At 38.5% G+C, this 26,667-nt stretch overlaps 1 protein-coding gene across 1 annotated transcript in view; it reads left to right on the top strand.

The window, feature by feature from the left end:
- AKAP6 (A kinase (PRKA) anchor protein 6) overlaps positions 1-26,005 on the top strand; it is a 516,985-nt gene extending 490,980 nt beyond the window's left edge. The window contains exons 12-13 of the mRNA XM_006835360.1: positions 15,226-18,608; positions 24,436-26,005. Of these exons, the coding sequence (XP_006835423.1) occupies positions 15,226-18,567 (3,342 nt within the window). The 3' untranslated portion in view covers positions 18,568-18,608; positions 24,436-26,005. The remainder of the gene's footprint in view (positions 1-15,225; positions 18,609-24,435) is intronic.
- The last annotated feature ends 662 nt before the right edge of the window (positions 26,006-26,667 follow it).

Genomic DNA, 26,667 nt, shown 5'->3' with positions numbered 1-26,667 from the left:
CTTCAGGGAGCAGTAATGGTCCAGGAGGAAGTTTTGAAAGGAATCGCACATCATAAGTCTTCACTCTGTGAAGCAGTAAAATCAAAACAAACTTTCTGTTTACTAAAATATCGGTATTATGAATGTAAAATAATGTGTTTGTTGAAATATAATGAGCTCTCTGCCCATCTCCAGGACGCTTAGTGTTCGCAGGCTTTGGAAATGAGGACACAATGCCGAGCGAGTGGATGCATTTTTATTCTTGGAAAGGAAGTAGGTGAAATGAAACAGAGAGACAAAATCTAGAAGTTTAAGGGGGGAAGAAATATTTTAATATGGCATATTAATCTCTGGGAACACATGGCATTTACATGCATTTAAATGTGGACAGCTGTGGCGTTTAAGTGTTAAAAAATTTCATTAATGATGCATAGAGCTATCTACTTCTGTTGGCAGGCCTTTCAGTCTTCAATCTGACACTTCCTTTTTTATCCAGCAAGCTAATTTCCCCTCTTTTGTGAGGAGTAACTGTTTTCACACTACTGCTTACCCAGCAAGCCTCCTGATTGTTTCATGGTAATTATCTTCTCCAGCTTCACCTTCCCCAGGAAGAGAGCAGGACTATTCCTCCCCAGCACTAATGAAAGCTGGGTTTTATGGGTATGCTGTGTAAATAAACCTAAGGTCTGATCAGGCAACATAATAAATGAGTCTCTAAAGTTTATGGACTAACTGTTCACCTAGTGGCTTTACTAAAAAATGAAGGGAAATGACTGGGGGAAAGGGATGGCTGCAAGGAGGCTTGAATTTTGGAGCTAAATATTAAAAAAGGAGAAAAGAGAAACTGTTTGTCATATTAGCATGGAACCTATCTACAGGTAAACATAAGGGAGTTCTGTTTTTCTAAATGTTCCTTTTACTTCCTGGTGGCAAAGACTATGTTTGCCAGAGAATTCTGTTGTTCAGTGCAGTCCATCAAGTTCGTTCCAACTCATAGCCACCCCGTATAGGTTTTCTGAGGAATGGCTGGTGGGCTTGAACCACCAACCTTGCTGTTAGCAGTCCAGTGCTTATCCTATAGTGCCACAACATGAGTCCTTGCACAGAGCAGGCCTCTGAAAAATATGATTGATTTGATAGAAGACAGATAGCACGTGTCTTTCAATTTCCTGGATTGCTTACTATGTACTAAGAGAAAAAAACAGCAAAGCTTTATGCACTTCCCAGTAAGTTATACTGTTCATTAAACTGGGAGCAAAGCAGAACGATCAGTCACAAATGCCACCATTGTCAAGTGCCTGGAGTGGTAAATTTCCCGGGTGGTCCAGCCAGCTTCACTGGTGTGGTCAGTGTATTGCCTCTTGGGTCTATTAACTCAGCATATCCCTTTAGTTGTCAGGTCACGGATCCAAAAGTTTGGAGCTTGGAGTCATTTTGGATTCAGTTTTTTCTTTGAAAAAGTTTGTAATGAAATTCAGATAGCCCTTAGTCTCATCTCAGAAACCCTATTGGAGTCGCTATGAATAGGAAATGACTTGATGGCACTCAACAACAACAGCAAGCTCCTGATTGGTTGGTTGGTTGGTGGTGGGCTGTGAAGCTGGTTCCGACTAATAGTGACCCTGTATAGACTTTCTGAGGCTGTAAATCTTTATAGATGCATACAGCCTTATCATTCTACTAAGGAGCAGGCACTAGTTTTGAACTACTGACTTTGTGGTTAGCATCCCCAATTGTAACCCACTATGCTACCAGAGCTCCTTAAACCAACAATACTATTTTTTCATTTATTTAATTTTTATTTGCAAAATGAATTCCGATTTCAAAATCATTTTTCTTTGTAATGAAATGCACATTGATTTGAGAACCTTTGATTTACGTTAGAGTTTAAATTAAGGTCCCAACATTTAAAACTCTCAAGAGCCTCCTTCTTGAGAGTCCAGGACCAGAACATCTATTTCAATCAAGAATGAGTTTTTAAATCTAATTGGGTCTCAGGATCTTTAGAATTGTTCTTTCAGGATCTCAGAAAAAAAGAAAATGTCCTGGGGATTCCGAGTTTTTAACACACCTGAGGACTCCAGAATATGAGTCAGAATTGTAAAATATCCTGGAAATTTATTTCAGAGAAGTTTACTACCTCCTAGGAAAATCATCCCAAAATGTCAAGTTGCTTTACAAGTGTCTAAGTGTAACTTGTAAACTTTTGCATTGTTTTTTATGGCGGGAACAGCTACAGCTCAAGGGAAGTGTTGTAACATTTCTGAGATGTTAGTCCTTCAGACTCACCAGTTGCTCCTTAGAAACCCTATGCAGGTTTAGTGATTATGACAATGAGTTGAAACTGACTGGACAGCACTTAACAACAATAAGTCCCTAAGCCGTTGTGTTCTAAGGGAGGCTATTAAAATAAAAATGTAAAGCCAAATGAAATAAAATCAGATAGACGATCTTGGGTTAAGCAATCTTAAGAAAACTCATCAATCACAGCTGACCAGTCTGTTAATCAGACTAAACTCTGGTTCAACCAGATGACAAATATGAGTAAAGCAAGACCAATTTGGTTAACTGGTGTAGCTAAGATGAAAAGAAGATTAAAGTTACATGTGCCGTTTTTGAACATTCTTAATTTACTTATCCATTTTGCAAATGTTGCGTTCACTTTTGCCCTCACTGAGTAGTGAGTTGTGATCATAGTCTTAGAACTGAAAATAAATGAATAAATAAATAAATAAATAAATAAATAAATAAATAAATAAATAAATTACACTAAACAATTAAGAACAGTAATGCAGTTCTCTGGACTAATAAATAGTTTATAAAGGTTACAAACCCTTAACATGGTGAACTCTTATCTGCTGTGTGGCTTTTCAGGCAGACTTCAGTGTCCTGGCAGTGTTCTGCTTTTTTACATTAATACTACCTCAGGATCTTGCCAAGAATCTGTGTTTTTAAATTAGGTCTGAAAGTTAGGAACTCAATTTTGTCTTATAGAGAAGTCCATGTGTAAGAAAACTTCATTTGCTTACATGACTCCTCATCTCGTTTCCTTTTCCAAGCTACCAGTATTCTTAGAAGGCTTTTTAAATGTAGATTTTTATTAATGTTAAATCATTATCATAAAGAAGAGAGATACTTGTAATTTTTGATAAGACAAAGGTGAGGCAAAAATGACTCTAGGAACACAAAATGCAAATGTTGTATTAACTCTTGACAGTCAAAAGACAAATATCAACTGGCTAGAACAATGCCCCCCAAAATGGGGCCAGATGTTATCATTAGGGGGGAAAATTTGTTTATGCAACGTGGCATGTGAGTCTGTCATCGTTATCCAAATAGATTTACCATGTGGTTGACTGAAGAAAATGCCACCATTTCATTGTGGTTGGGCTTTTTAGAGCTTCATTGAGGTGATTTTTCTTTTGAGCTTCCTTTTTTTTGTTTCAGTTCTATATCCTACTAAAGAGGTCAGATAAATTCCTTTTATTTAAGAAACTCTTTTTTTTTTTCATTTAAATACTAAATTCAGATATTTCCTTGAAACTCTTGGAGAAAATTCCAAAGAAACATAGAATAGTGATTGAGAAAAGATAACTAATGTTCCTATTTAGTCTCTTGTGAGTTTTTATTTTTTAAGCTTTCATATATTCACATGTAAAACTACAATTTTACAAAAGGAAGTAAAAGATAAAAAGTTATTCACCAATGAAAGTAGATTATTTTTCTAATTGCTTTGAGCCAAACATTCAGATTTGGCGGAGATGGGGAGTTAACATTTTTTCCTGCAGTGGTTTCTTAACAAATATGAAAACTTGATGAACATGCAAGAATTACTTTAAGAAAAGTGTAGCTTGCTACAAGGCATTCATTGTTACCACCTAGTTTTAATACTACTAACACTAAAGCTACTACATGTAATGATCATTTATAAATTATCATCATATCTAAGTTTCCTTGATTTTTGACACAAACATATTGCTTCGTAATTGAAATAGTGCTATTGCAGCAGGGCAGAGCCAGTAACAAAAACGGAAGTTGTAGGAAGAAAGGGAGGAACTAAAAACTTCTATTTTGTGTCTCCCTCTTTCTTCTCTGGAATTCTGTCCTATAGCCTCAGGATCGCTCTGTTTATAAGAGATTAAAGTTCTTGGCAATCTATTCTTCACAAACAAAGTCAAATCCAAAAAAAATAAATAGGATTTTTTTCTTTTTGGCTTTAAATAGACACAGAGTCAAGATGAGCTACTATGTCTGGGGTTAAAGACAGAGATGAGTTTCCTATTCATTCTGTTGTTGTTGTTAAGTGCCGTTGAGTCGGTTCCGACACATAGTGACCCTTTACAGGGTTTCCGAGGGTGTAAATCTTTTCAGGAGTAGAAAGCCTCATCTTTCTCCTGTGGAGCGGCTGGTAGTTTCGAACCGCTGACCTTAAGGTTCGCAGCCCGATTCGTAACCACTACGCTACCAGAGCTCCTTATTCATTCTGTGGTCTCCATGATTTCTCCACTTCTGTTCTCCTTCCAAACTGGTGTTTTGTTGTTGTTGCTAAGTACTGTTGAGTCCGTTCCGACTCATAGTTGACATATAGCGTTTCCAAGGAGCAACTGGTGAGTTTGAACTGCCTACTTTGCAGCTCAAACCTGCCTTGCAGGTCTAGTGCTTATCCTACAGCGCCACACTGTTGTTGTTGCTAAGTGCCTTCGAGTTGGTTCCAGCAATAATGACCCTGAACAGGGTTTCCGAGGAGCAGCTGGTGAGCTTGAATTACTGACCTTGGGGTTCAAACTGGCCTTGTGATCCAGTGCATTAACCCATAGTACAATACCAGGACTGCACACTGGTGCTGGTGATGGTGGTGTGCCGTGGAGTCGGTTCCCACTCATAGTGACCCTGTATAGGGTTTTCGGAGGCTTTAAGTCTTTACAGGAGCAGAAAGCCTTATCTTCCTCCTGTGGAGCCACTGGTAAGTTTAAACTGCTGACCTTGAGGTTAGCAGCCTGACTCCTAACTGCTATGGTACCAGAGCTCCCTACACTAGTGCTAGAAGACAAGAAAAGTGATGAACACAGTGATGTCACTTGGGAGTTGCAGGGGATATTAGGGACTCCCCTGGATGACACTGCCAGAGGGGGTGAAACCATAGTGACTGCCTATAAAATTTCTGTACAGTGTTCAGCAGAAATGTCTTATGTTTTTAACAAAAATTTCCTATGGTTATTACAAAATACTCTTTAAAAGTCACACTTAACATGTGTTAGTATGTCTGTCTACATGACCAAAACTTGATGCTCATTGACCTTTTCAACCTGGTGTGGCGCTGTAAGATAAGCAGTGTAATGAAAAGCAAAGAGGTCTTGTGCAGCAAATTTGCCTAATGCAAAGCATTATTTGATTTCTTGACTGCTACTTCCATACGTGTTGATAGTGGATCCAAGCAAAATGAAGTCTTTGACAACGTCATTCTTTTCTTCATTTATCATGATGCTGTTTATTGATCCATGGGTGAGGATTTTTTGTTTGTTTGTTTTTACATTAAAGTGCAATGCATACCAAAGGCTGTAGTCTTTGATCTTTATCAGAAAATATTTTAAGTCCACTTCCAGCAAGCAAGGTTGTATCATCTGCATATCCCAGATTCTTAATGTGTCTCCTCCAATCTTGATGCCAAATTCTTCTTCATATAATCCAGCTTCTTGAATTATTTGTTCAACATACAGATTGAATAAATATGGTAAAAAGGATAATGCCTACTGAATTAACTGAAGGGAGAAAGACTTGCCCAACTGAGGAGCACCAACCCTAGTGACCTCAGTTTTACAGTGGAATCTAGACTCCTCCTACTTCTGCCATGTCCTATATTCATTGCTTCTCCCACCAGTCTTTAGGACCTACTCTGTGTAAAATTACAAATGGCTCTCTTCTTACTAGTTCAGTGGCTTTTCCTTCACCTCTTGTCTTTCGTCTCTGCTGTGCTCATTTAACACTCTAAGGAACACAGTATGCTAATATTTTCTCTTCCTGAGCTCCTAGAATATTCTGCCAGGCTTACTTGGATTATTCTGTTGTTTTTCCTTTGCCCATTGCTCATCCCTCCTTCGTATGTGTCCGCAAGGCTCTGTCCCATCTGCTATGGGTTCATATTGTTCCCTCTTGCTAGAATACATTTTCTTGCTCTACTAATTCCCTAATCCCTTTGCCCTCAGTGTAGCCTATCTACCCATCCAAGTACAGATAGTCTCTGATTTACAGCATATTAGAATTATGACAAACTGCACTTTTATGACTGTTTTTATTTATTTTATTTTATTTTTAGTAATGTGTACTTCATAATATGTTGTAACACATATCTGTATACTTATATGGAATATATCCAACCACCAGTACAATTAATGATCATAGTTATAAAATTGCTGATAATAAAAGACTATAAAAATATATATTTTTAAATTGTGGTCAACTTAAGGTAGAACCTATTTATGATGGAGTCATCAGAACAGAACCCCGTGGTAAGTGGGGAACTACTTGCAATAGACAATCAGACCATAGGTAGCTGAAGCCAAGGCAAATGATCCAGGTGAGGCTTTTGGGTACAAATAGGACAAAGACAGAATGATAGAACGCAGCAATATTTAAGAGTCTAAGACTACCTTACCTTCAAGGTAATCTAGGGAAGAGAATATTTCAAGAAAAATAGAGACAAATACTTCAAAAGAATCCAGTAAAATAAGGTCAAAGAAGACTCAGTTGTATTGGGTCATCAGAAAGTCCCTGGTGACTGTGCTAAATTATCCAATAAACCAAGATTCTATTCATTATATTCTCTCTCTTTTCTCAAAAGAGCTCACTGTTGAAATTCAGTAAATTTGAATTGAGCAAAGTACTATATGCAGGACACTCTGCTCTTCAGCATTTCTAGGAATGATGAGCATATACACAGTGCAAACTAAGAACCCCGTAGTGAAATGATCCTTCTTGATAATATATACACAGTGATATATGTGAATTAGGAATTACTATATGTTGTTATCTTTTATAAGTAAGATCCTCAACAGAGTGAAGTCTTGTTGTGTTTCGTGGGGCTCTATGCTCTGAAACTCAACAAAACTGCGGACTCTTCATTATTTTATTTTGATTTCATTGAGTGAAATTAATATAAAATTAACCATTTTAAAGTGAACAATTCAATGCCATTTAGTATATTCATAATATTGTGTACAAATCACCTCAATCTTGTTCTAAAACATTTTCATCACACCAAAAGGAAACCCTTTAACTATGAAGCTATTTCACCCAACTCCTGACTCTTTTCAGCCACTGGCAGTTACCCATCTATGTTTGGTCTCTGTGCATTGACCTATTCTGAATGTTTCATATAAATGAAATCGTACTGTATGTGACCTTGTGTCTGGCTTCACTCACTTAACCATGATGTTTCAGAATTTAATTGCTGCTTTGTTGTTAGGTGCTGTCTAGTCAGTTCCCACTCATAGTCAGTTCTGATTCTGCACAACTAAGTGTTGCCTGGTGGTCCTGCTCCGTCCTCACAGTTGTTATGTTTGAACCCCTTGCTGCTGCCATTGGGTCAGTCATCTCATTGGGGTCTTCCTCTTTTTCACTGATCCTCCAATTTACCATACATAATGTCCTTCTCCAGAGACTGGTTCCTCCTGAGAACGTGGGCTGAAGTATGAGAGATAAAGTATCTCCATACTGGCTTCTAAGAAGCATTCTGGCTGTACTTCTTTCAACACAGATTTGTTTGTTCTTCTGGCAGTCCATGGTGCTTTTAGTATTTTTCTCCAACACCGTAATTCAAATGCATTGATTCTCCTATAGTCTGTTTTACTCCTTTTTCAATTTTCACATGCATATGAGACAATTGAAAATACCATGGCTTGGGTAAGGTGCACCTTAGTCCTAAAACTGGTGTCTTTGTTCTTGAATGCTTTAAAGTGGTCTTGTGCAGAAGATTTGTCTAATCCAGTGCATTATTTGTTTTCTTGACTGCTACTTCCATGAGTGTTGATAGTGGATCCAAGCAAAATAAAGTCTTTGACAACGTCATTCTTTTCTTTATTTATCATGATGTTGTTTATTGGTCCATTCATGAGGTTTTTTTGTTTTTTTTTTTTTTTTTTTTTTTTTTTTATTGTGGTGTCCTTCCTGCTGGCTGCTGTCTTTTTTGTTTTTTAGTAGTTATTTTTTTGTGGTGTTGTGCTTCTTGTCGTCAGTTGTTCGCCACCAGTTGTTCTGTGGGAGAAAGATGAGGCTTTCTGCTCCCATAAAGATTTACAGCCTCAGAAACCCTGTACAGGGCCGCTGTGAGTCAGAACCGACTCCACAGCACTTAACAACAACAACATTTTAAGTCATCACTTCCAGCAAGCAAGGCTGTATCATCTGCATATCGCAGATTTTTAATGAATCTTCTCCAATCTTGATGCCAAGTTCTTCTTCATATAATCCAGCTTCTTGGATTATTTGTTCAACATACAGATTGAATAAATATGGTGAAAGGATATAACCCTGGAGCACACCTTTCCTGTTTAATCCTTTCAGTATCCCTTGGTTCCATTTTGTTCTACCAGCTTTTATAATTGAGAGGTGGTACCATCTTGAAAGCCAGCGACTCTCCAAGTGTTGTACCATAGCAGAGTTTAACCTGAAGGCCCTTCTTCAGATCCTTTCAGCAGTTCACAAGCCCATGGGCAAGTCTTTCCCCCTTCAGTTCAGTCAATAAGCATGGTTTGAGAACCTACTCTATACCAGACTCTCGTTTAGGTGCTGATCTGGGAAGAAAACTCATTTCTCCCCATATTGACCACCCTGATCTCTGTGTAGAATAAAGGAAATATTTTCTATTATAAACTTACTTTAAAACAACATGTAATCGATTTTTAATTTTCAACCATCTCAGAAATATCTGTGCAGTCAGAGCAGGAACTATATCCATGTCAGTATTCATTTTAGTGATATTTGTGAGATGACTTTGTATTTTATTTGTCTGTTTTGAGTTTCTGATCAGCTTCCTTATTGAAAAAGAGCATTCACTAGAACAGTTTTTGATCATTAGTGTGGGATACTTTCAAAGCATTTTCTGAGCTGAGACAAGTTACTTTAACATTATTGTCAATCTCATAGATAGTGAGCAAGATTTGATTGCTCTAATGTGTCAGCTGTGATAGAATTTCACAGACAATGGACCTGCCTTTTTTTAAAAAAAAAAAAAAAGATTATTTTCAGGAAATAGAAAAAAGTCCTTGAGCTCTGGGCTTTTCTGAGAGCTGGGCAGGTGTCTTTTTCTCATTTGGTTATCCCCTAGGAAATAATCACACCCAGAGCACACAAAGCAAGTCCATAACTACATTTGCAGTGAACTGAGAGTATGGGTCCTAATCAATGTTTATTTCAATGAATTCCATGTGCGTGGTTATGCTAATAGAAAGTAGTTACCCAACCAGCAGTTTTAAAGCAAACGTTGTTAGATTATTTAATGCTTAACTGCATTGTGCACCTCTCATCAAAGCTCAGAGAATATATAACTACCAATCATTGCTGTACTGATGTGACATTGGAGGATAAGCACTGGACTGCTTAAAACCCACCAGCCACTCCTTGGAAACCCAAATCATGGTTGCTATGAGTAGAAACTGACTCAATGCCACTTAACAACAGCAGCAATCATTGCTCTCCTACTGTGTGCTAGAGAGTCCTTGTTGTTAAGTTCTGACTCATAGTGACCCTGTCCAGGATTTCTGAGGAGTGACTGGTAAGTTTGAACCCTCAGCCTTGCAGTTCAAACTGACCTTGCGGTCCAGTGCTTATCGTACAGTGACACACCAGAACCTTAGGCCCTCCTCATAGGACTTTATATATATTTTCTCATTTAAAGGTCATAATAATCTCTAAAGTCAGCACAATATACTGTTATTATCCCAAATAGACAAATGGTGAACTAAAGCATAAATAATTTAAATAATGTATCTGGAGTCTTATAACCAAGAGGTGGGAGAAAGGATCCATGATCCAAACCCAGTTCTGTTTGAGTTACTGTCCCACACCCCAAAATACACAGTTAACAGTTTTGTGGTTTTTCCTATTTATTTCTCTGTTTAGCTTTAAATTTCGTTTCCTATCTCTGAATCCATTCTCTGCTCAATGAGAGACTGAGTACTTACAAACTCAAACTACTTATAAAAGCTGACTTTCGTTGTCTAAGACTAGCTGTTTGTTGTTATTGATATCATTTTGTACTATGAAATCTCTGTTTAAGTCTAGCTTAGGCAAATCATTACGCATCTAATGCTCAGACACTTTAGTTTTAGAATGAGGGTTACTAGTGGAAATATTACATTAAACAAGCAGAGTGGAATTTCTTCTTATTTAAATTGGTTTCTTCATCCTGATGTATATATCATTTTCTCCTTCCTCTCTCCCACTCCCTCACATCTCCATGTATACTCCTTTTCCTGGAAGATTAGCATGTATATTTTTATACATTTAACAGTTACAGCTATTTTAAATTTTTGTCCTAGTTTGTATGTTTTTGATGTAGTTTACTTTTCTACAAGTAAATCTCTCCTCCCAGATGTTTGCATGTTGAATTGCACAGTAAGTTCCCAGATCTAGAATAAGCAGGAGGAACTCAAATAGCAAGTCCTCCTCCTGGTGATTTTGCCCATTCCGAGCTTCAGAAGTTTAACTACAACATTCAGTTCACCCTTGTCTTTCTGAGATGCTTCAGAGAATGTCTTTCAAAAGATACAACATTTTAAAGGAAATTCAAGGAATCTAGAGGAAGCTAGAAGTGCTGGTATGGCGTTGTGGGTTAATGTGTTAAATTGCAAAGTCGATTTGAACCACGACGTAAGTGGTTCAAGCTCACCAGCCACTCAACGGAAACCCAATATAGGGTCACTGTGGGTCAGAACCGACTCTACGGCAGTTAACAACAACAGCAAGAGGAAGCTGTTTCAATCTCCGTTTGGCTGCTAGTTTATGGAAAGTGGATTATAAAGATATGTAAAGATATTTATACAGTAGAAGTGGTTTAGGCCAATACTCAGTATCTGTGAAGCAGGTCTATAAATAAAAGGCCTTTGCACAAATTAATTTAGAATTATCTCTGGAATTGCAAACTCTGTTAAAATCTTATTTACTACTCACACAGCCATTTTGTTTCATTCAAACCCCTTAAATTTTATTTGAATCCATTTTGATTTATCATTTGATCAAGAATTGAGCAAGAGCAATAATCTGGTCTTTTTAAAAAGTACCAGATAATTCCTCTGGGAACAAAATACAAAAAAAAAAAAGAGAGAGAGAGAGAGAGAGAGAGAGAAACAAGTGAAGAGGAAGGGGCTCCCTGGGGCCTGTTTCGGGGGAGAGAAAAGGAAAGGAAAGGAAAACAGAAACAAAACTTTTTATCAATATAGAGATGTTCAAAGATCCAGTAATTGGTAGTATTTTTCAGTTTAGGTGGATAGATAGCATCCTTTTGAATTTTTTACTCATGACTGATAAGACAAAAGTACCTTACAAAACTGAATTAATGTTTTAAAAACAATGAAATAAGGAAAATGTATTTTTCTTTCACTTGCCTGCAATGAATAACAATTATTAATTAGTTTGTGGATTGTTCACCATGTTGGGCCATCATCAAAGAGACCACCACAGGAAATAATTTTCCCATTAGTTACATCACTGTGCAGGCATATCTTTTTTTAAAAAGTCAACTTTTTCAGTTATATAAATATTCCTATGTTATTCCACTTGAAACTCTTCACACTTTATTGCCCCAGGGATATGTTTTATGGTTGAAGCGAAATCCAGAGGAAATGGAGGTTTCATTGAAAATATTGGCAGGGTTTAGTCTGAACCAGGAAGGCAAGCTGGGAGGGCCTAGTGAGTAGCGCTTCCCTTATGCATAATATTTAAAATCTCAGGTGAATGTGTTCTAGTGAATCCTGCCAGATTTTCTCTGGAATTGGCACACAGAAATTTCATAAATCATAAATTTAAGAGGGTTATAAAAGGTGAGAGTTAAGAAAGAAAAAGGAATACTACATCCAAAATCTAATCATTTCCTACAGAAAATTCCTACTCTAACCACTTTATTGAGAAAATTATTTGTTCTTTTAGGTGCTGCTAAGTTTTTATGCTTAGACTTGGATTTGTAAACCCATAAAGGCAGCATTTGGTCAGGAAACAACTGTGCCATGGAAGATAAGTCTGAGTTGCAGGCATTATTTGGGCTAAGCTGCTGATACTCAACTAGATGGTACAATTCCCGTGTCTGAATGTGAGCCCCTCAGGTTTGGGACCCTCGTGGAAAAATCTGTGTTGCTAAATGTTAAAGTCAACCAGAGAGGTACAAAGAGAGATCCTATGAAAGACTAATTCAATTATTTATTAACACTCGCAGAGTCCAATGTCAGCCAAGACAGTACTTGAAATTAATATACTATTTGATTAGACTGATTGATTGTTCCTACAGCTGAGGATTTTAACATTCATTAACCATACTAACTGGTCATTAGTACTTCCTTTATCAGCAAGCAAAGAATAAACAGAAATTCTAATAAAAATTCATCACAGTGAATGGACCCCATCCCTAAGCAAGTGTGATACTACCAGTATTCTAGATTAACTGCTGAAGCCTTGGCAGAGGAAAGATTTCTGTTATAAAAATTTTAAATCCCTAATTAATGTTTACTTTGTAACCAGACTCTTCAATATAAGTAGGCTGTTCAGATAATCTCTTACATATCCAGTATAACAGAGTGCTAATGGGTATTTTATACTTAATGTGTTTGTGTGGTATCCTTCAAGTACTAGTTTCAGGAAGAATTGAGGACTTTCTTAGGAAAGTTCCACCAACATGCTCCAGGTAAAGCTTCCCTGCCTTCGCCCCACCCCCTTACTGATGTTGTTGTTGTTAAGTACCATGGAGTCGGTTCTGACTCATAGTGACCCTGCAGAAAGCCTCATCTTTTTCCCGCGGAACAGCTGGTAGTTCCAAACTGCTGACCTTGAATTTAGAAAGCCCAATTCATAACCACTATGCTACCAGAACTCCCCCTTACTACTGAGAAATAAAAGCATCATGGCCTGCTTTTCAACCAGATTGTTTAAATAATTGTGACTTGTGCGAATATCTGACGTGTTATACTGTGTGTCATCTTTCTCCGCCTACCATACCGTGAGTCCCTTGTGGTTTTAAGCTCAAATTAGAAGGAATGATGGAGAAAGAGAGGAGAGAATAAGAGATAAAAAGGAGATTGAGTCAAGGCCCCACTGAAACAATTCTACATGCACTAGAAATTATAGCAGCCTTATACTGATAGTCTCATCAGCATTCCACAAGCATTAGCTCATTAAATACTTAGAATGAGCTTTGAAAGACATCTCCATTTTACAGATAAGGAAATTGGGGATCAGAAAGGTTGAGCAACTTGCCCAGGATTCTAGAGCTGGTAAGCAACCAAGTGTGTACTTGAGCAAATCTCCCTTGTTCTAGAACTATGCTTACCCTCCGGGCCACTCTGTACTAGTACAAACTGAACTACAAAATTGTGTTTGTGTTTCTGTTTGTAGGGGGACCTAACAAGATTTGTATTATATCTACTCCTCACTTAGTAACAGTCAATGACATTACCCACCATTTCACATTAATGAAGATAGTCAAAAATCTTCTACCTGGCTCTTTTGTGCATTACTTGGGCAGCAGATATGGCAACAGTGCATTTGGAGCGTCCCCTCCCTTGAAGACGGTCTCTGGATGGGTAGTCCTTAAGAAGCTGGGCCGTGCTGCCAGGTGTCTTTTGCTTCCGCCTACTAGCATGGGTACTTGGTCCAGCTGCCTTGCTGAACTGGCCTTCTCCATGGCCACAGGTAGACTTGCAGGCAGCACCGTGCCAGTGGAACCCTAGTAACAATAGTTACCCTGGTATATCAACTGAATTGACTCTAGCATAAATCTAGACAACTGAATAGGCACGTGAGGATGATGAGAGAATCTGGACAGACTTTAGGAGCTGTCCAACTACTCTTTCCCAGAATGTAGCAAGACCAGGAAGTCCAAGGAAAGGTTAAGTAATCCCAACTGGGCACACAGCAGTGTAAGGGAATCAGGGCTACTTCACTCTTGGGAACCAGGAAAATCTTCAGATACTTACTATTCTGGGGCTGGGGGGGAGAGGCTTCTGCCAAGAACAGCGGTAGGATTGCAGAGGGATAATCTATAGCTGGATTCATCCCTGTGCTGAACAGATAAGCAAATCTCAGGTGTTATTTTTTCTGTGATCATATTTCCTAAAAAAATATCAGCCAAATGGATGGCCTGAAAACAGAAAATAAAACAAAACTCCATTTTTGCATAATGCTGATTTTTCACATAAAATCAAGTAAGTTCACAAGTACCAAACAGAAATTTCTGCTATAAAGAGACTGGAAAGATAAGGACTGAAAGAACTATGGTTAAAGAATTGCCTAGAATCATTAGTCCTGGGACTGTAAGACTGGGAAGATGACTAACACAAGGTGAGAAAACCAGCCAAGTGTTTGCTCTTCTTGGGTGTGATGGGATACAGGACTGGATTCCCGCCAGGCAGTGTTTTGCAAGGGAAGGCTAAGGAAGGGCTCAACAGTTGAGAGCCCCTGGTCCTTGAATCACTTTCAAGGTGATTACAACTCTATTCCAAGACCCCAGGCAAAAGATGCTACGTGAAGAGCTGGGAATAGAATTTGAAGACCTAGGAGTTTGCCATGTGTGTCTGTAGATCCATTATGGACTTTAGTCCGTTATGGACTTTGGAACTGAAGCAGAATCAGGGCAAATGTACCTTAAGAGATATCATAGATCTTTTTTACATTCAGTCGTATGGTAGTTTTATCTTCCTTTAACCAACCTAACATTCAAAGTATAGAGGAATCAATATGAAATGGCCAATTCCATAAATTATAACTTAGTTGCAATAATGTTCAGTTTTAATATATGTTTAATAATCAGTTACAAATTACTATTGAAAATAGTAATAGAAAAATAGAAAAGCATATTTCAGTAACTTTTGGATGTTATTCCAGAGAAGATTCAAGCTAATAATTATATTATCTTTCAAATCCATGTGTGGGGCAATTTTCTTTCCTGACGCTTCCAAAAGATTTTGAATGGCTAAAACTTTCATGCTTATGTTCCTTAATTATTTCTCTTCCTCTCTCTCTTTTTTTTTCTTTTCTTCTATGCAGGAGACTTTGAATGTCATCGATCCTGGCTTGATGGATCTAAATGGTACAACTGAGGATGCCCTGGAATGGGATGAAACTGACATAAGTAACAAATTAATTAGTCTGAATGAAGAATCAAATGACCTTGATCAAGAACAACAATGTGCCATGTCTTCCTTGAACCTTGAAGAGACAGGGAGTGAGGACCCTGGTTATGAAGAGGAGGCTGGAGACCTTAGGGGATCTCAATATGCCTCAAGTATTACTACTCCCTCCAGTCCACACATTTACCAAGTGTACAGCCTCCACAATGTAGAGCTCTATGAAGACAACCACATGCCATTTCTGAAAAGTAATCCAAAGATCACCAGCATGACACAACCTACTGCTTTAACCAAGAGTCTCAGTAAAGATTCTTCATTTTCATCTACCAAATCCCTGCCAGATCTTCTAGGGGGGACCAATTTGGTAAAGCCCTGCCCATGCCATGAAGGGGACATGAGTCAGAATTCAGGCAGTGAAAGTGGAATTGTCAGTGAAGGAGACACTGAAACCACTACCAACTCTGAGATGTGCTTGCTCAATGCAGTGGATGGGTCCCCAACTAACCCTGAAGCTGGCCATATGGACCTACAAATGGGAGATGCAGTTAACGTGTTAAAGCCAAAATTTAAAGATGAGGAGGAACACATTAAACTTCCAAATAGCTCTCAATCATCCATTTCACCAGTGAGTTGTGTAAATGGTAAAGTTGGAGATTTAAACAGTGTTACCAAACATACCCCTGATTGTTTGGGAGAAGAATTACAAGGAAAACATGATGTGTTTACATTTTATGATTACTCGTACCTCCAAGGCTCAAAACTCAAATTACCAATGATAATGAAACAGTCACAGAGTGAAAGAACACATGTGGAGGATCCTCTACTTCATGGTTTTTATTTTGATAAAAAATCCTGCAAATATAAGCATCAGAGTACAGAGTTACAACCAGATGCACCTCCCCACGAAAGGCTTTTGGCAAGTGCATCCCATGAAATGGATCGCAATTCATATAAAACTGGTGATTTAGAGAAGACATTCACTGGCATGCAGAATGCCAAACAACTCTCCCTTTTATCTCATAGTTCGTCCATTGAGTCGCTTTCTCCAGGGGGTGATTTATTTGGATTGGGCATCTTTAAAAACGGCAGTGACAGTCTCCAGCGAAGTACTTCTTTAGAAAGTTGGTTGACATCCTATAAAAGCAATGAAGATCTTTTTAGCTGCCACAGCTCTGGGGATATAAGTGCCAGCAGTGGCTCAGTTGGTGAACTCAGCAAAAGGACATTAGATCTCCTGAATCGTTTGGAGAATATTCAGAGTCCCTCAGAACAAAAGATAAAGCGAAGCATTTCCGATATCACTCTCCAAAGCAGTTCCCAAAAGATGTCCTTTACTGGCCAGCTGTCATTAGACATAGCATCTTCCATCAATGAAGATTCAGCAGCATCTCTTACAGAACTTAGCAGCAGTGATGAGCTCTCTCTTTGCTCAGAGGATATTGTACTGCACAAGAATAAGATCCCGGAATCAAATGCATCATTCAGGAAGCGCCTGACTCGTTCAGTGGCTGATGAAAGTGATGTCAATGTCAGCATGATTGTTAATGTCTCTTGTACCTCTGCTTGCACCGATGATGAAGATGACAGTGACCTCCTCTCCAGCTCTACGCTCACCTTGACAGAAGAAGAGTTATGCATCAAAGATGAGGATGACGACTCCAGTATTGCAACAGATGATGAAATTTATGAAGATTGCAACTTGATGTCAGGGCTGGACTACATAAAGAATGAACTGCAGACCTGGATTAGGCCAAAGCTTTCCTTGACAAGAGATAAGAGGAAGTGCAATCTCAGTGATGAAATCAAGAGCAGTAAAGACGTAAGTAGCAGCGAGTTGACAAATCCCACGGATACCCTGAATATTGAGGCCCTTCTAAATAGCTCTATCAAATGTCTCTCTGAAAATAATGGAAATGGCAAGAACTTACCCCTTACCAATGAGCTGGGGACAAAGGGAGAAAATAAGAAAAATATTTTCAAAGTTAATAAAGATCCCTATATGGCTGACATGGAGAATGGGAATATTGAGAGCACCCCCGAAAGGCAGAAGGACAAACTGGATGGTATTTCAAAGGCATCAGAAAATCTGATGTCTGAGAGAAAGGTTTCAGAGAATGAACTGTGTACTTGCAAGGCATTTATAGGTAGCTCAGATGATTCAAATACTGCTGGAAGGAAATATGTTCCCCAAACTCTGAGACAGCTTCCAAAGAAATGTCAAAACCACCACCATTCTGAAAATGACAGTGTTGCTTCTATTTCCATTGAGAAGACATGCCCAGAATGCCCTTCAGAAACCAGGGTTATCAATAGACAAGACTCTGATGTACTGAAATCTTCCTCTATCAATACACCAAATATGGATGGGCAATCTTCTGGGTGTTGCCTAACACTTGAAAAGGAAACAGAGGAAAATGCTGCTATCAGTGATGACATTTCCTATTGTAACTGTGAACCAGATGTTTTCCATCAAACAGATGCTGAAGACTGCTCAGTACACAACTTTGTGAAGGAAATCATTGACATGGCTTCAACAGCCCTGAAAAGTAAATCTCAACCTGAAAACGAGGTGGCGACTCCTGCTTCCTTAACTCAAATCAAGGAGAAAGTGTTGGAACATTCTCACCGGCCCATCCATCTGAGAAAAGGGGACTTTTATTCCTATTTATCCCTCTCATCTCATGACAGCGACTGTGGGGAGGTCACCAGTTACGTAGAGAAGAGCAGTACTCCGCTGCCCCTGGACACTGCCGACTGTGGTGTAGATGACAGGGAGGACATCGAATGCTTCTTTGAGGCCTGTGTGGAGGATGACCCTGAGGGAGGGGACCTCTATTTCTCTAGTGCTCCTCTAGATGAAGCTGCAGTTCCTGACAATGCTGCAACACCACTGCAACCACTGCAACCCCAACAACAAGAAGTCAATAATGCAGGTGTGGTAACTCTTTTGAATCCTCTGCCTCAGAAAGGATCTGATGTGAGAAAGGACGTGGATGGTCCTTCTCAAACTTCCAGTGGCTATGAAGAAATCTCTGAGTTAACTACTGTCTCAGGACTGGGCAGTGAAAAGGAGAGTTCAGGAAACCCAGATGAATCTGGAATGCCAGAAAGCAATGTGGCTTCAGCCAAATCTAAATCTCCAAGCCTTTCCTTAAAGGCAAAGCAGCCAAAACAAAATGCTGAATTGCAACCCAATCCCAAAACTTTAGCCTGTGAAGAAAATCTCCATGAAGATTGCCAGCGAAATATGCATAGGTAGAATGTAACCCTCCCCAAGCATGAAAATCATCTCATTGAAAGGTATGTAAAACCATGTTTTTAATGATCTAGCATAAAAGATGATGATGCAGTCACTAGAACCACCACTTAAACACATTTTCTGTGAGTTATTTGCATATAAATGTGTGTGTATTTAGTATGTGCGTGAGTCCACAAAACCAAGATAGGAGAAAAGACTAGTCAGAATGACAGAAACGGAAGGTATTTATCTGACTAGGACACTTGGGGGGATGAAATAGTCCCTAACACAGAAATAACTGTGGGGAAAAAAAAAAGCACAACTGGCATTTTTAATGGCAATACATTTATTACATCATTGTTGACAAGTAGAAGATAAAATTTCTGAGTATCCGAGCAATTTAGAGTCTCAAATTCTTCCATTGAGGGTGAAAAAAAAATGGTTATCCAAACTGTAATTATATCCGATGATCCCAGCTCCTGCATAAAAACTTCACACTTGAGTGCCCTGTGCAGAAAGCTGTCTGGTCCCTTCAATGCCTGGAGATGAACAGTGATTAGGTTAAAGGCAGCAGCTTCTGATTTGGGCTCTCTTGTTATACTTCTGTCTATTGTAACTATCATCACAGTTGCCTCCCCCAGTGGAAGGCTATGCTGTCATGGTTCCTAATCATAGCCGAGTCTGAGGATTCAAACAAGAGGGGAAAGTTGATGTTAAAGAGGAGACTCTTATTTATCCACACAGAGATTGAGAACAGACACAGAAAGCAAATGCAGAGAGAATACATGACAAGTTAATGGCATTTTGATAAAAACAGAATTTTTGAATTTTGCCTGAAGGTGACAGACTTATTTCCATCAAATTTTAAAAGAAAGTCATTCCTCTCTTCATATTTAATAAGACAGCTATTGATTGATAATTCTGAGATGATGATGTATCTGTAGAAGTGGCGCCAAAATTCCCTTATTTCCCATTTCCAAACCCCAGTAATGAATATGCTTTCTCAGTGAAGTTTAAAGAAGAAAATTTGAGCTTTCAAATTTGAAAGCTGTATTTCACCAAAGTGTGAGTTGCCTAATGCCATCGCCTCCCCCCCCCCATCCTAGAAGCTTAATGCTGTAACCTAAACTCGTGCTATAGGAAATGAATTACAGAAGCAATCTACCCTAATTTGTTAACTTATTCAAATAACAGTTATTATACTTAACTATGCTAAAGATTATCTTTTTTGTGGCAGATTGTTTATTTTTTGATGAGCCTAATTACTGATTTTCTAAAAGTAATTTACATTTATTACAAATACATCTTTTAAAATGTGACAGATAAATGTTGTTCCCATAATGTATTATGAAAAAAGTTACTATTTAAAAACACATTATTTAATTTGAAAGATGAATGGCAAACATCATTATTTTTTTCCTGCAACACCTGTGCCCTAAGCTCATTAAAATGTGTGATTCTGTGTAGAGCTGCTAGAAATGGGGAGTGAGGGGGGAATCTATACCATATATATATATAACCTAAAAATAAACTCAGTATGCAAAACTGAGGAAAGACATCCTAGTTACTAATGTAGCTCAACTCATTTTTTAGATCTTAGACTCTATTTACAGTTGGCTGCAAGTAAGAACAAAAGTAGGAGCGAGAGAAATGTATTTTCTGTAAAATGTGTTCCCCCATAAACTCTCATTCTCCATCAGTATGTACCAAAACTGACCATGAAGGAAGGGATCGGAACTGCGCTTCCAGAAGCTGCTTCAAAACAAGTTCTATTAGAACCGATTGTACTGCCGCCTCTGCCAAACCTCCACAGAAGGGCTGGTAGAGCCTGGCTGATTTTGTTTTCTGAAAGGGGATAAAGGCTTGAAAGAAACACCACTCTAAGCATGACATCATGTGACTGTGACCCTCAAGTCACCAGTCATGCTGAGATGCGGAGCTCGGGAAGCTCTGGCATAGGAAGATCCTCTGAGGAGACTGGTGTGGAATACACTCCTCCCTTTCTGGTATTCTGGGAATTTCTTCTCTCCTTTATATAGACTTAGAATTGAAATGAAATGGAAATGATCAGCAGTTCCATCCTGAGACATGGCAAGATGAATGTGCCGATGGATCGGTGTAACCCCTACATTTCACGGGCAAAGACAGCAGAGAGCTATCCGCCAGCCTGCCTGCCAGTTGGCGATATTTTGCTGAGTCCCTGCAAAGCCTGGCTCTATCTCGGGTAAAGGGAGAAGGCAGATTTTACCCTGCAGAGCTCACATCACCCCCAAATGCCTTGTTATCAGCCTAAGGCTGCTTAAATAGCCATATCTACTGGTCCTATTCAGCTTTTTCAGTATCATGTGGACAAAACATCTGGAAGCATGTATTTTCCATCAGTCATTAGCACTGTGTACCTGGGTATAAATATTCACATATGGTTAAAGTATTACCAACCAGGACGTGCCATTTAATCTCAAAATGCTGACATGCCTTCAGGGTTGAATATAAGGAGTACATCGAGGAAAATACACAAGCTTGCACATCCCATATGATCCCAAAGAGCAAAACAAGAAGCTCTGCTTTCTTGAAACCATTTGAAAGCCTATCAGTTGGGGTGCTCTTTTAATCAGAATCAAATACCCCAAATTCAGTTTGCTATTTTGCTTTTGTTTATTTTTTTTTTCAGTTGATAAAAATGATTGTCATTTTGCACAGAAGAGAGACAACAATTTAGAACAGCAGACTCAGTCCACAACAGTAACCAAAAGATAAATAAACATATTTTTGAAAAGGTTGTTTTGTATACTGTCTTCTAATTAGAAACCCACAGAAACTGTTTGAGAAGTTTGAATATGGTCTTGAACAGTATGCACTTGTACTGATTTGCAGGTCCCCTGCTGTGTTGCTCACTATCTTCATTTCTGTGTCATGTTTCTATGAAAATAGAGAGGTCAGTTACAGCAAATTGCATCAAAGGAAAGGTAACTGGATAGATTCCGATCTCTCTGCCTAATTTGGAGGAAGCACATAATGCATGACTGGAGTGCCTCTTACGACCTGCCTGAGAGATGTACTTGGCACTAATCTTTCTGCAGTATTCTGACAGTTATTTCTTCATAATCCTCATCATAAGCCTCTGATCTGTGATGAATGGCTTAACCCTAAATTTCTGGCTGGATAAAGTCAGTGGTATAAAATTTTAGCTTATCATATACAACCAGTATGTACTCTTTTTTTCCCTTTTGATTTACTTTTGATGGTTTAGGGTTCAGTTTGACTGGAAGGCAATGAATATATTTCCTTTGGAACTCTTTAGCTCAATTGTCTTGCCTACTTTATTGATTTGTGAAATTGTTGGTGGCCTGGGGATTTTAGATTTTAAATAATGACTTATATTTTTCCATGCTTAAGTATACACATCTATATTGCTGTCAAGTGCCGTTGAGTTGGTTCCAAGTCATAGCGACCCCTTTGTAGGGCTTCCAAGGAGCGGCTGGTGAGTTTGAAGCACCAGCCTTGCAGTTCTGCTGACCTTATTATCAAGTACTTATCCTACAGCACCACACCAAGATAGATTTTATTTTAAAAGTACTGCTGCTCAGCTTTTCACCAAACTGAACAAACTTGTAAGAGCAAGCATGTGTCATGAACACAACAGAAATGCCACTAGTCAGACTGACACTAAGTTTATGGTTTTGTTCAAAGTTGGCCAAGCAGGTTTAAGAAACTACCTTTGGTCATTGTGTGTTAAATTATCATTAAACAATATAGGTATAAGCAGTACAGGTGTACTAAAATACAGGTATAATCATTTCAAATATACCTTTAAATTCACTTCAGGAGTTCTCTAGATGTGGACTATTTTTTATTTAGCCAGCACTTCTAAGTAACTTCTTGTTGTTGTTGTCAAATAGAGTGGAGTCGATTCCGACTCATAGTGACCCTGCACAGGGTTTCTGAGGCTGTAAATCTTTACGGGAACAGAACGCCTCATCTTTCTCCCGCGGAACAGCTGGTAGTTTTAAACTGCCGACCTTGCGGTTGGCAACCTGATTCGTAACCACTACGCTACCAGAGCTCCTTCATGTCATAATAAATAGCAAAGCTTTTGTTGGGTGTCACCTGTGAGACACACACACACACACACACACACACACACACACACACACACACACACGTTCTGTGCCTCAGCCAATCTGGTTTGCCCCTTTCCAAATGGGCCAAATTGCAAGAATTGATTATCCAGAGAGAATGTGAATGGCAGCATTTAGTAAGACCAGTTGTTCTTCACTTAACAATTCCCAAACCAGTGGCCAGATTTCAAATGAGTCATGTCCTCAGTATTTGAATGATATGCCGTGCTCTTTCTTGAGTTACTACATTGTTTAACCATATCAAATTTTGCCCCATCTGTTCCTGCCTGTCTCCCCTTGTTCTTGATAACTCTCCCTATTTATCTTGGCTCCCAACAAATCACTTTTTGCTAAAGTTTTTCGTGGCATTTAAACAGGTTTCAAGGTTATGGAAAAAGAGAGCAAGATACAGAAAATGAGAATATTGAGTTCAAGAAGGCCAGCAAAGCAGCCTGACATCAGATGTCAGAACTCAGTTTAAACCCAGACAACTGTGCTTGGTTCTGGTGTGGTGTTATGGGTTAGTGCTCCAGACTGCAAAACCATTTGAACTGCAAGGTTGACAGTTCAAGCTCACCAGCTGCTCCTTGGAGACCCTATATAGGGTTGCTATGGGTTGGAACTGACTTGATAGCACTCAACAACAACAACAACAACAAAGTAACAGCATCATGCATTGCCTAAACCTCACATCCAACAGGTTGCTTTTCACTAGTTAGAAACAGGCAGAACAGATTGGTTTTGGAACACATTTGTATCTAAACCATCAGATGTTTAGATAATAATAGAATAATAGAATCATTCTCATTTCCACAATCCTCTTTGCATATTAAATAAAATGGATTTGTATTTGAGCTAGCAGCCCCTGTTATATCACTAGATAGACAAAGGGCTGAAACATTTGCAATTATCACAATGTTATGAATATTTCACCCAGGAACTGTTCAATAGCACACATAAAGTCACTGAAGGAAGAGTTAAACCTCAAACTCCAGCTTCCCAATCTGTGAAGCCATTGTTAATACCTTGATGCATCACTTGGTATCAGTAGCTTTACATATTCATATTGATTTGAGACTCTCTTTAGTATTCAAAGCAGGACTTCAAACCAGTTAAGTCATTACTGACAAATCAAAATCACGACCTAAATTTAAAATTTTGGGGTGAAGTGGACCTATACCAAAATGGGAAAAATTACAGATCAAAGTCCTGGAATAGAAGAGGCATAGTGAGCCCTTTGGGGAACCTGATGAGAAAGAGTGAATTATAGCCCAGGGTGAAGGGAGTAACGCACGTTAATGTAGTGTAGTCAGGTGCCATATTTGAGCAGGGCACCATTGTTTCCAACTCTCCATATCATGAAATTTGGTTGCTATGCAATGTGTATGCTTTTTTGGTTTTGTTTTCTAAGAGGGAAATTCATTTCTAGCAGGGGGCTGACTCATAATTTTTCCCCTTCCATTCTCTGAAATTTAAAAAATTCAGATTCATTCTCTTTTCACTTCATCTGCCTTGACTGAACCTGGAAGAACCTATTGGAAACCCTGGTTCAAAAGAGTTCACAGGCTAGAGTGAGTGAGATTCAAAGTAAGGGTCAAGCATGATTTTACTTGTTTCCTTTGAATTTTTCACATTGATATAGAAACACTTCAAAGTATTCTCAGGAGGTCTTCAAAATGGCAGTCATGATGGCTACTCAAAGGGCTTGATTTTGTAAATGAAGCAGACATTTCTGATACTCTTTTTCTTGTTCCTTTTCTGTTTCTTGTAGAAAAGCCTGGCTACAACTCAGGGGTGGCCTCATACCCCCAGCCTGGGCTGGTCTCTGGTTTCATCACATCACTGCCGTTTGTTACATTGAGTTCTCCCAAGATGACTCTTCCTTCTGAATGCGGTTTGTCCACATGAGCCTTGTGTTCTGGATGTGTGCACTGGTTCTCTTTAGGTGATCGTCTTTGAAGTTCAGCAAAGCTGCTTGTTCTACCCTGGATTTCTGTCCCAAGCTACCTCTATCAACCCTGTCTCTTCAGTGAGACTTTCTGTTTGCTTCCTCCCCTCCTGCTCTGCTCTTAGAAATTTCTGCAATTCACCAAATTGATGGTCTATTATGTTCACCTGCCTGGAATGACCCCTGCCAATACTTGACCAATTTCTTAAAAAAAAAAAAAAAATTTTTTTTAATGGTATATGCCTATGTTTATTGAAAGAGATTTACCTAAAAAGCCAACATTTTTTTTTAATTTGCAGCATAAAGAAGAAACACTAGTCCTTCTTTTAAAATTAAGCAACTTTTACAAACACCATTTTTATTTATTTCATTAAAAAATAATCTATGCAGCACTTCAAGAAACAACTATATGGTGTTGTATAATGTAACTGGTGATATTCTACTATTGGATTATGTACAACAGTTTCATTTTTCATGCTTCTTGAGGTGGTAATGAGTAAAAAGTTTAGTTTTGGTTTTTAAAAAAAGTGTGCCTTGCTGTATTTCTTATGCCATTTATTAAAAAGCTGCTTTCACAGTAAAATTACATAGGTCTGAAAGGAGGAAATAGCAAGGTTAAGATGTGTGAATAATTTCTGTATATATGTATAACCAAGTGCAAACATTGATGTCTAATGACAGTATAAATGCTTTCATGTTTGTGATGTCTAGTGATGTGGAAAATATAAGCCTTAAATCCATTAGATTGCATGGTAATTAAAATTGGCATAATAAACATAGTTTAATGGGGGAAAAGGAAATTTACTGATCTTTTTTACCTGTGTTCTTTACCAAATTGTTTTACTTGCTTCTGGGAAAATACAACATATAGAAGCTTCCAAAATGTCCATGTGACATACAAAGATTAAAATTACTTAAACTAGAAACTAGACATGACACCTTCACACTTTTTCAAAGTCTTTCTGGTCACTATAAAAACCTTAGAACAGCAAATCATTAAATGCCAATACCCCAAACCAGTCAAAAACTTTTTCCAAATTTTTATTTATTCTTATCACTAATGATTGAATGTTGGGTTTCAGGATAACTTGTATGTCCTATATTTATTTTACATAATTCCCTTGAATGGGTTTGATAGAAAGATGATAGACAGGTATAGTCTGACTATAATTTTGATTTAGATTATAGATTTCAGGCATATTTATTTTGTCTGAAAGAAATTAGCAAAGAAAGATTCCATTTTGTCTTTATTGACTCATTAAATCCAGTATTTTTTTCTATATTCCAGTGCCTACTAAAGTGCCTGACAAACAGTAGGTGGTTAATTTTAAAATGTTGAATTGAAGCATTGAATAAGGTAGCATGAATGATATATATATCATTATTTAGAGACACCTACATTAAAATACGGAGTCCTGGTGTAGCACTGTAGGCTAAGCACTGGACCGCAGGGTCAGTTGGAATTGTAAGGTCAGCAGTTCAAACTCACAAGCCGCTCCTTGGAAACCCTATACAAGGTTGCTATGAGTCAGAACCGACTCTATGGCACTTCACAACAGCAACAACATTAAGACACCGAGTCTGTGGGTGATGCAAGCAGTTAACATGCTCAGCTGCTGGCTGATAGGTTGGCAGTGCTAGTCCACCCAGTGACTACTTGAAAAATCAGCCACTGTAAAGCCCATGGAGAACAATTCTAGTCTAACACACATGAGATCGCCATGAGTCAGAAACAACCCAATGCCATTGGAAACATTAAGACACATACATTGAGAAGAAAAGCATAAAATAATATAAAAACTACATGTCTTTAAATCAATTTTATATTACCAATTTACATCAAAATTCAAAAAGGGGAATAGCTTTATTGATTCTTACAGTCAGGGAAATGACAATCATTCATTTAACAAACAGTTCAGAAACCCCTTTTATGTGCAGAGCAATGTTCTGGGTACTAGGGATGCACTGATGAGCGAGCAGAAAAGAACCTTACCTTCAGGAGAGCTTTATCTACATTGTTGTTGTTGTTATGTTCCATTGAGTCGGTTCCGACCC

The sequence above is a fragment of the Chrysochloris asiatica genome, unplaced genomic scaffold, assembly GCF_000296735.1.
Source record: "Chrysochloris asiatica unplaced genomic scaffold, ChrAsi1.0 scaffold00017, whole genome shotgun sequence".
Taxonomy (NCBI): Eukaryota; Metazoa; Chordata; class Mammalia; order Afrosoricida; family Chrysochloridae; genus Chrysochloris; species Chrysochloris asiatica.
Note: the sequence above shows the minus strand (reverse complement) of the source record. Positions and strands in the feature narration are given on the sequence as shown.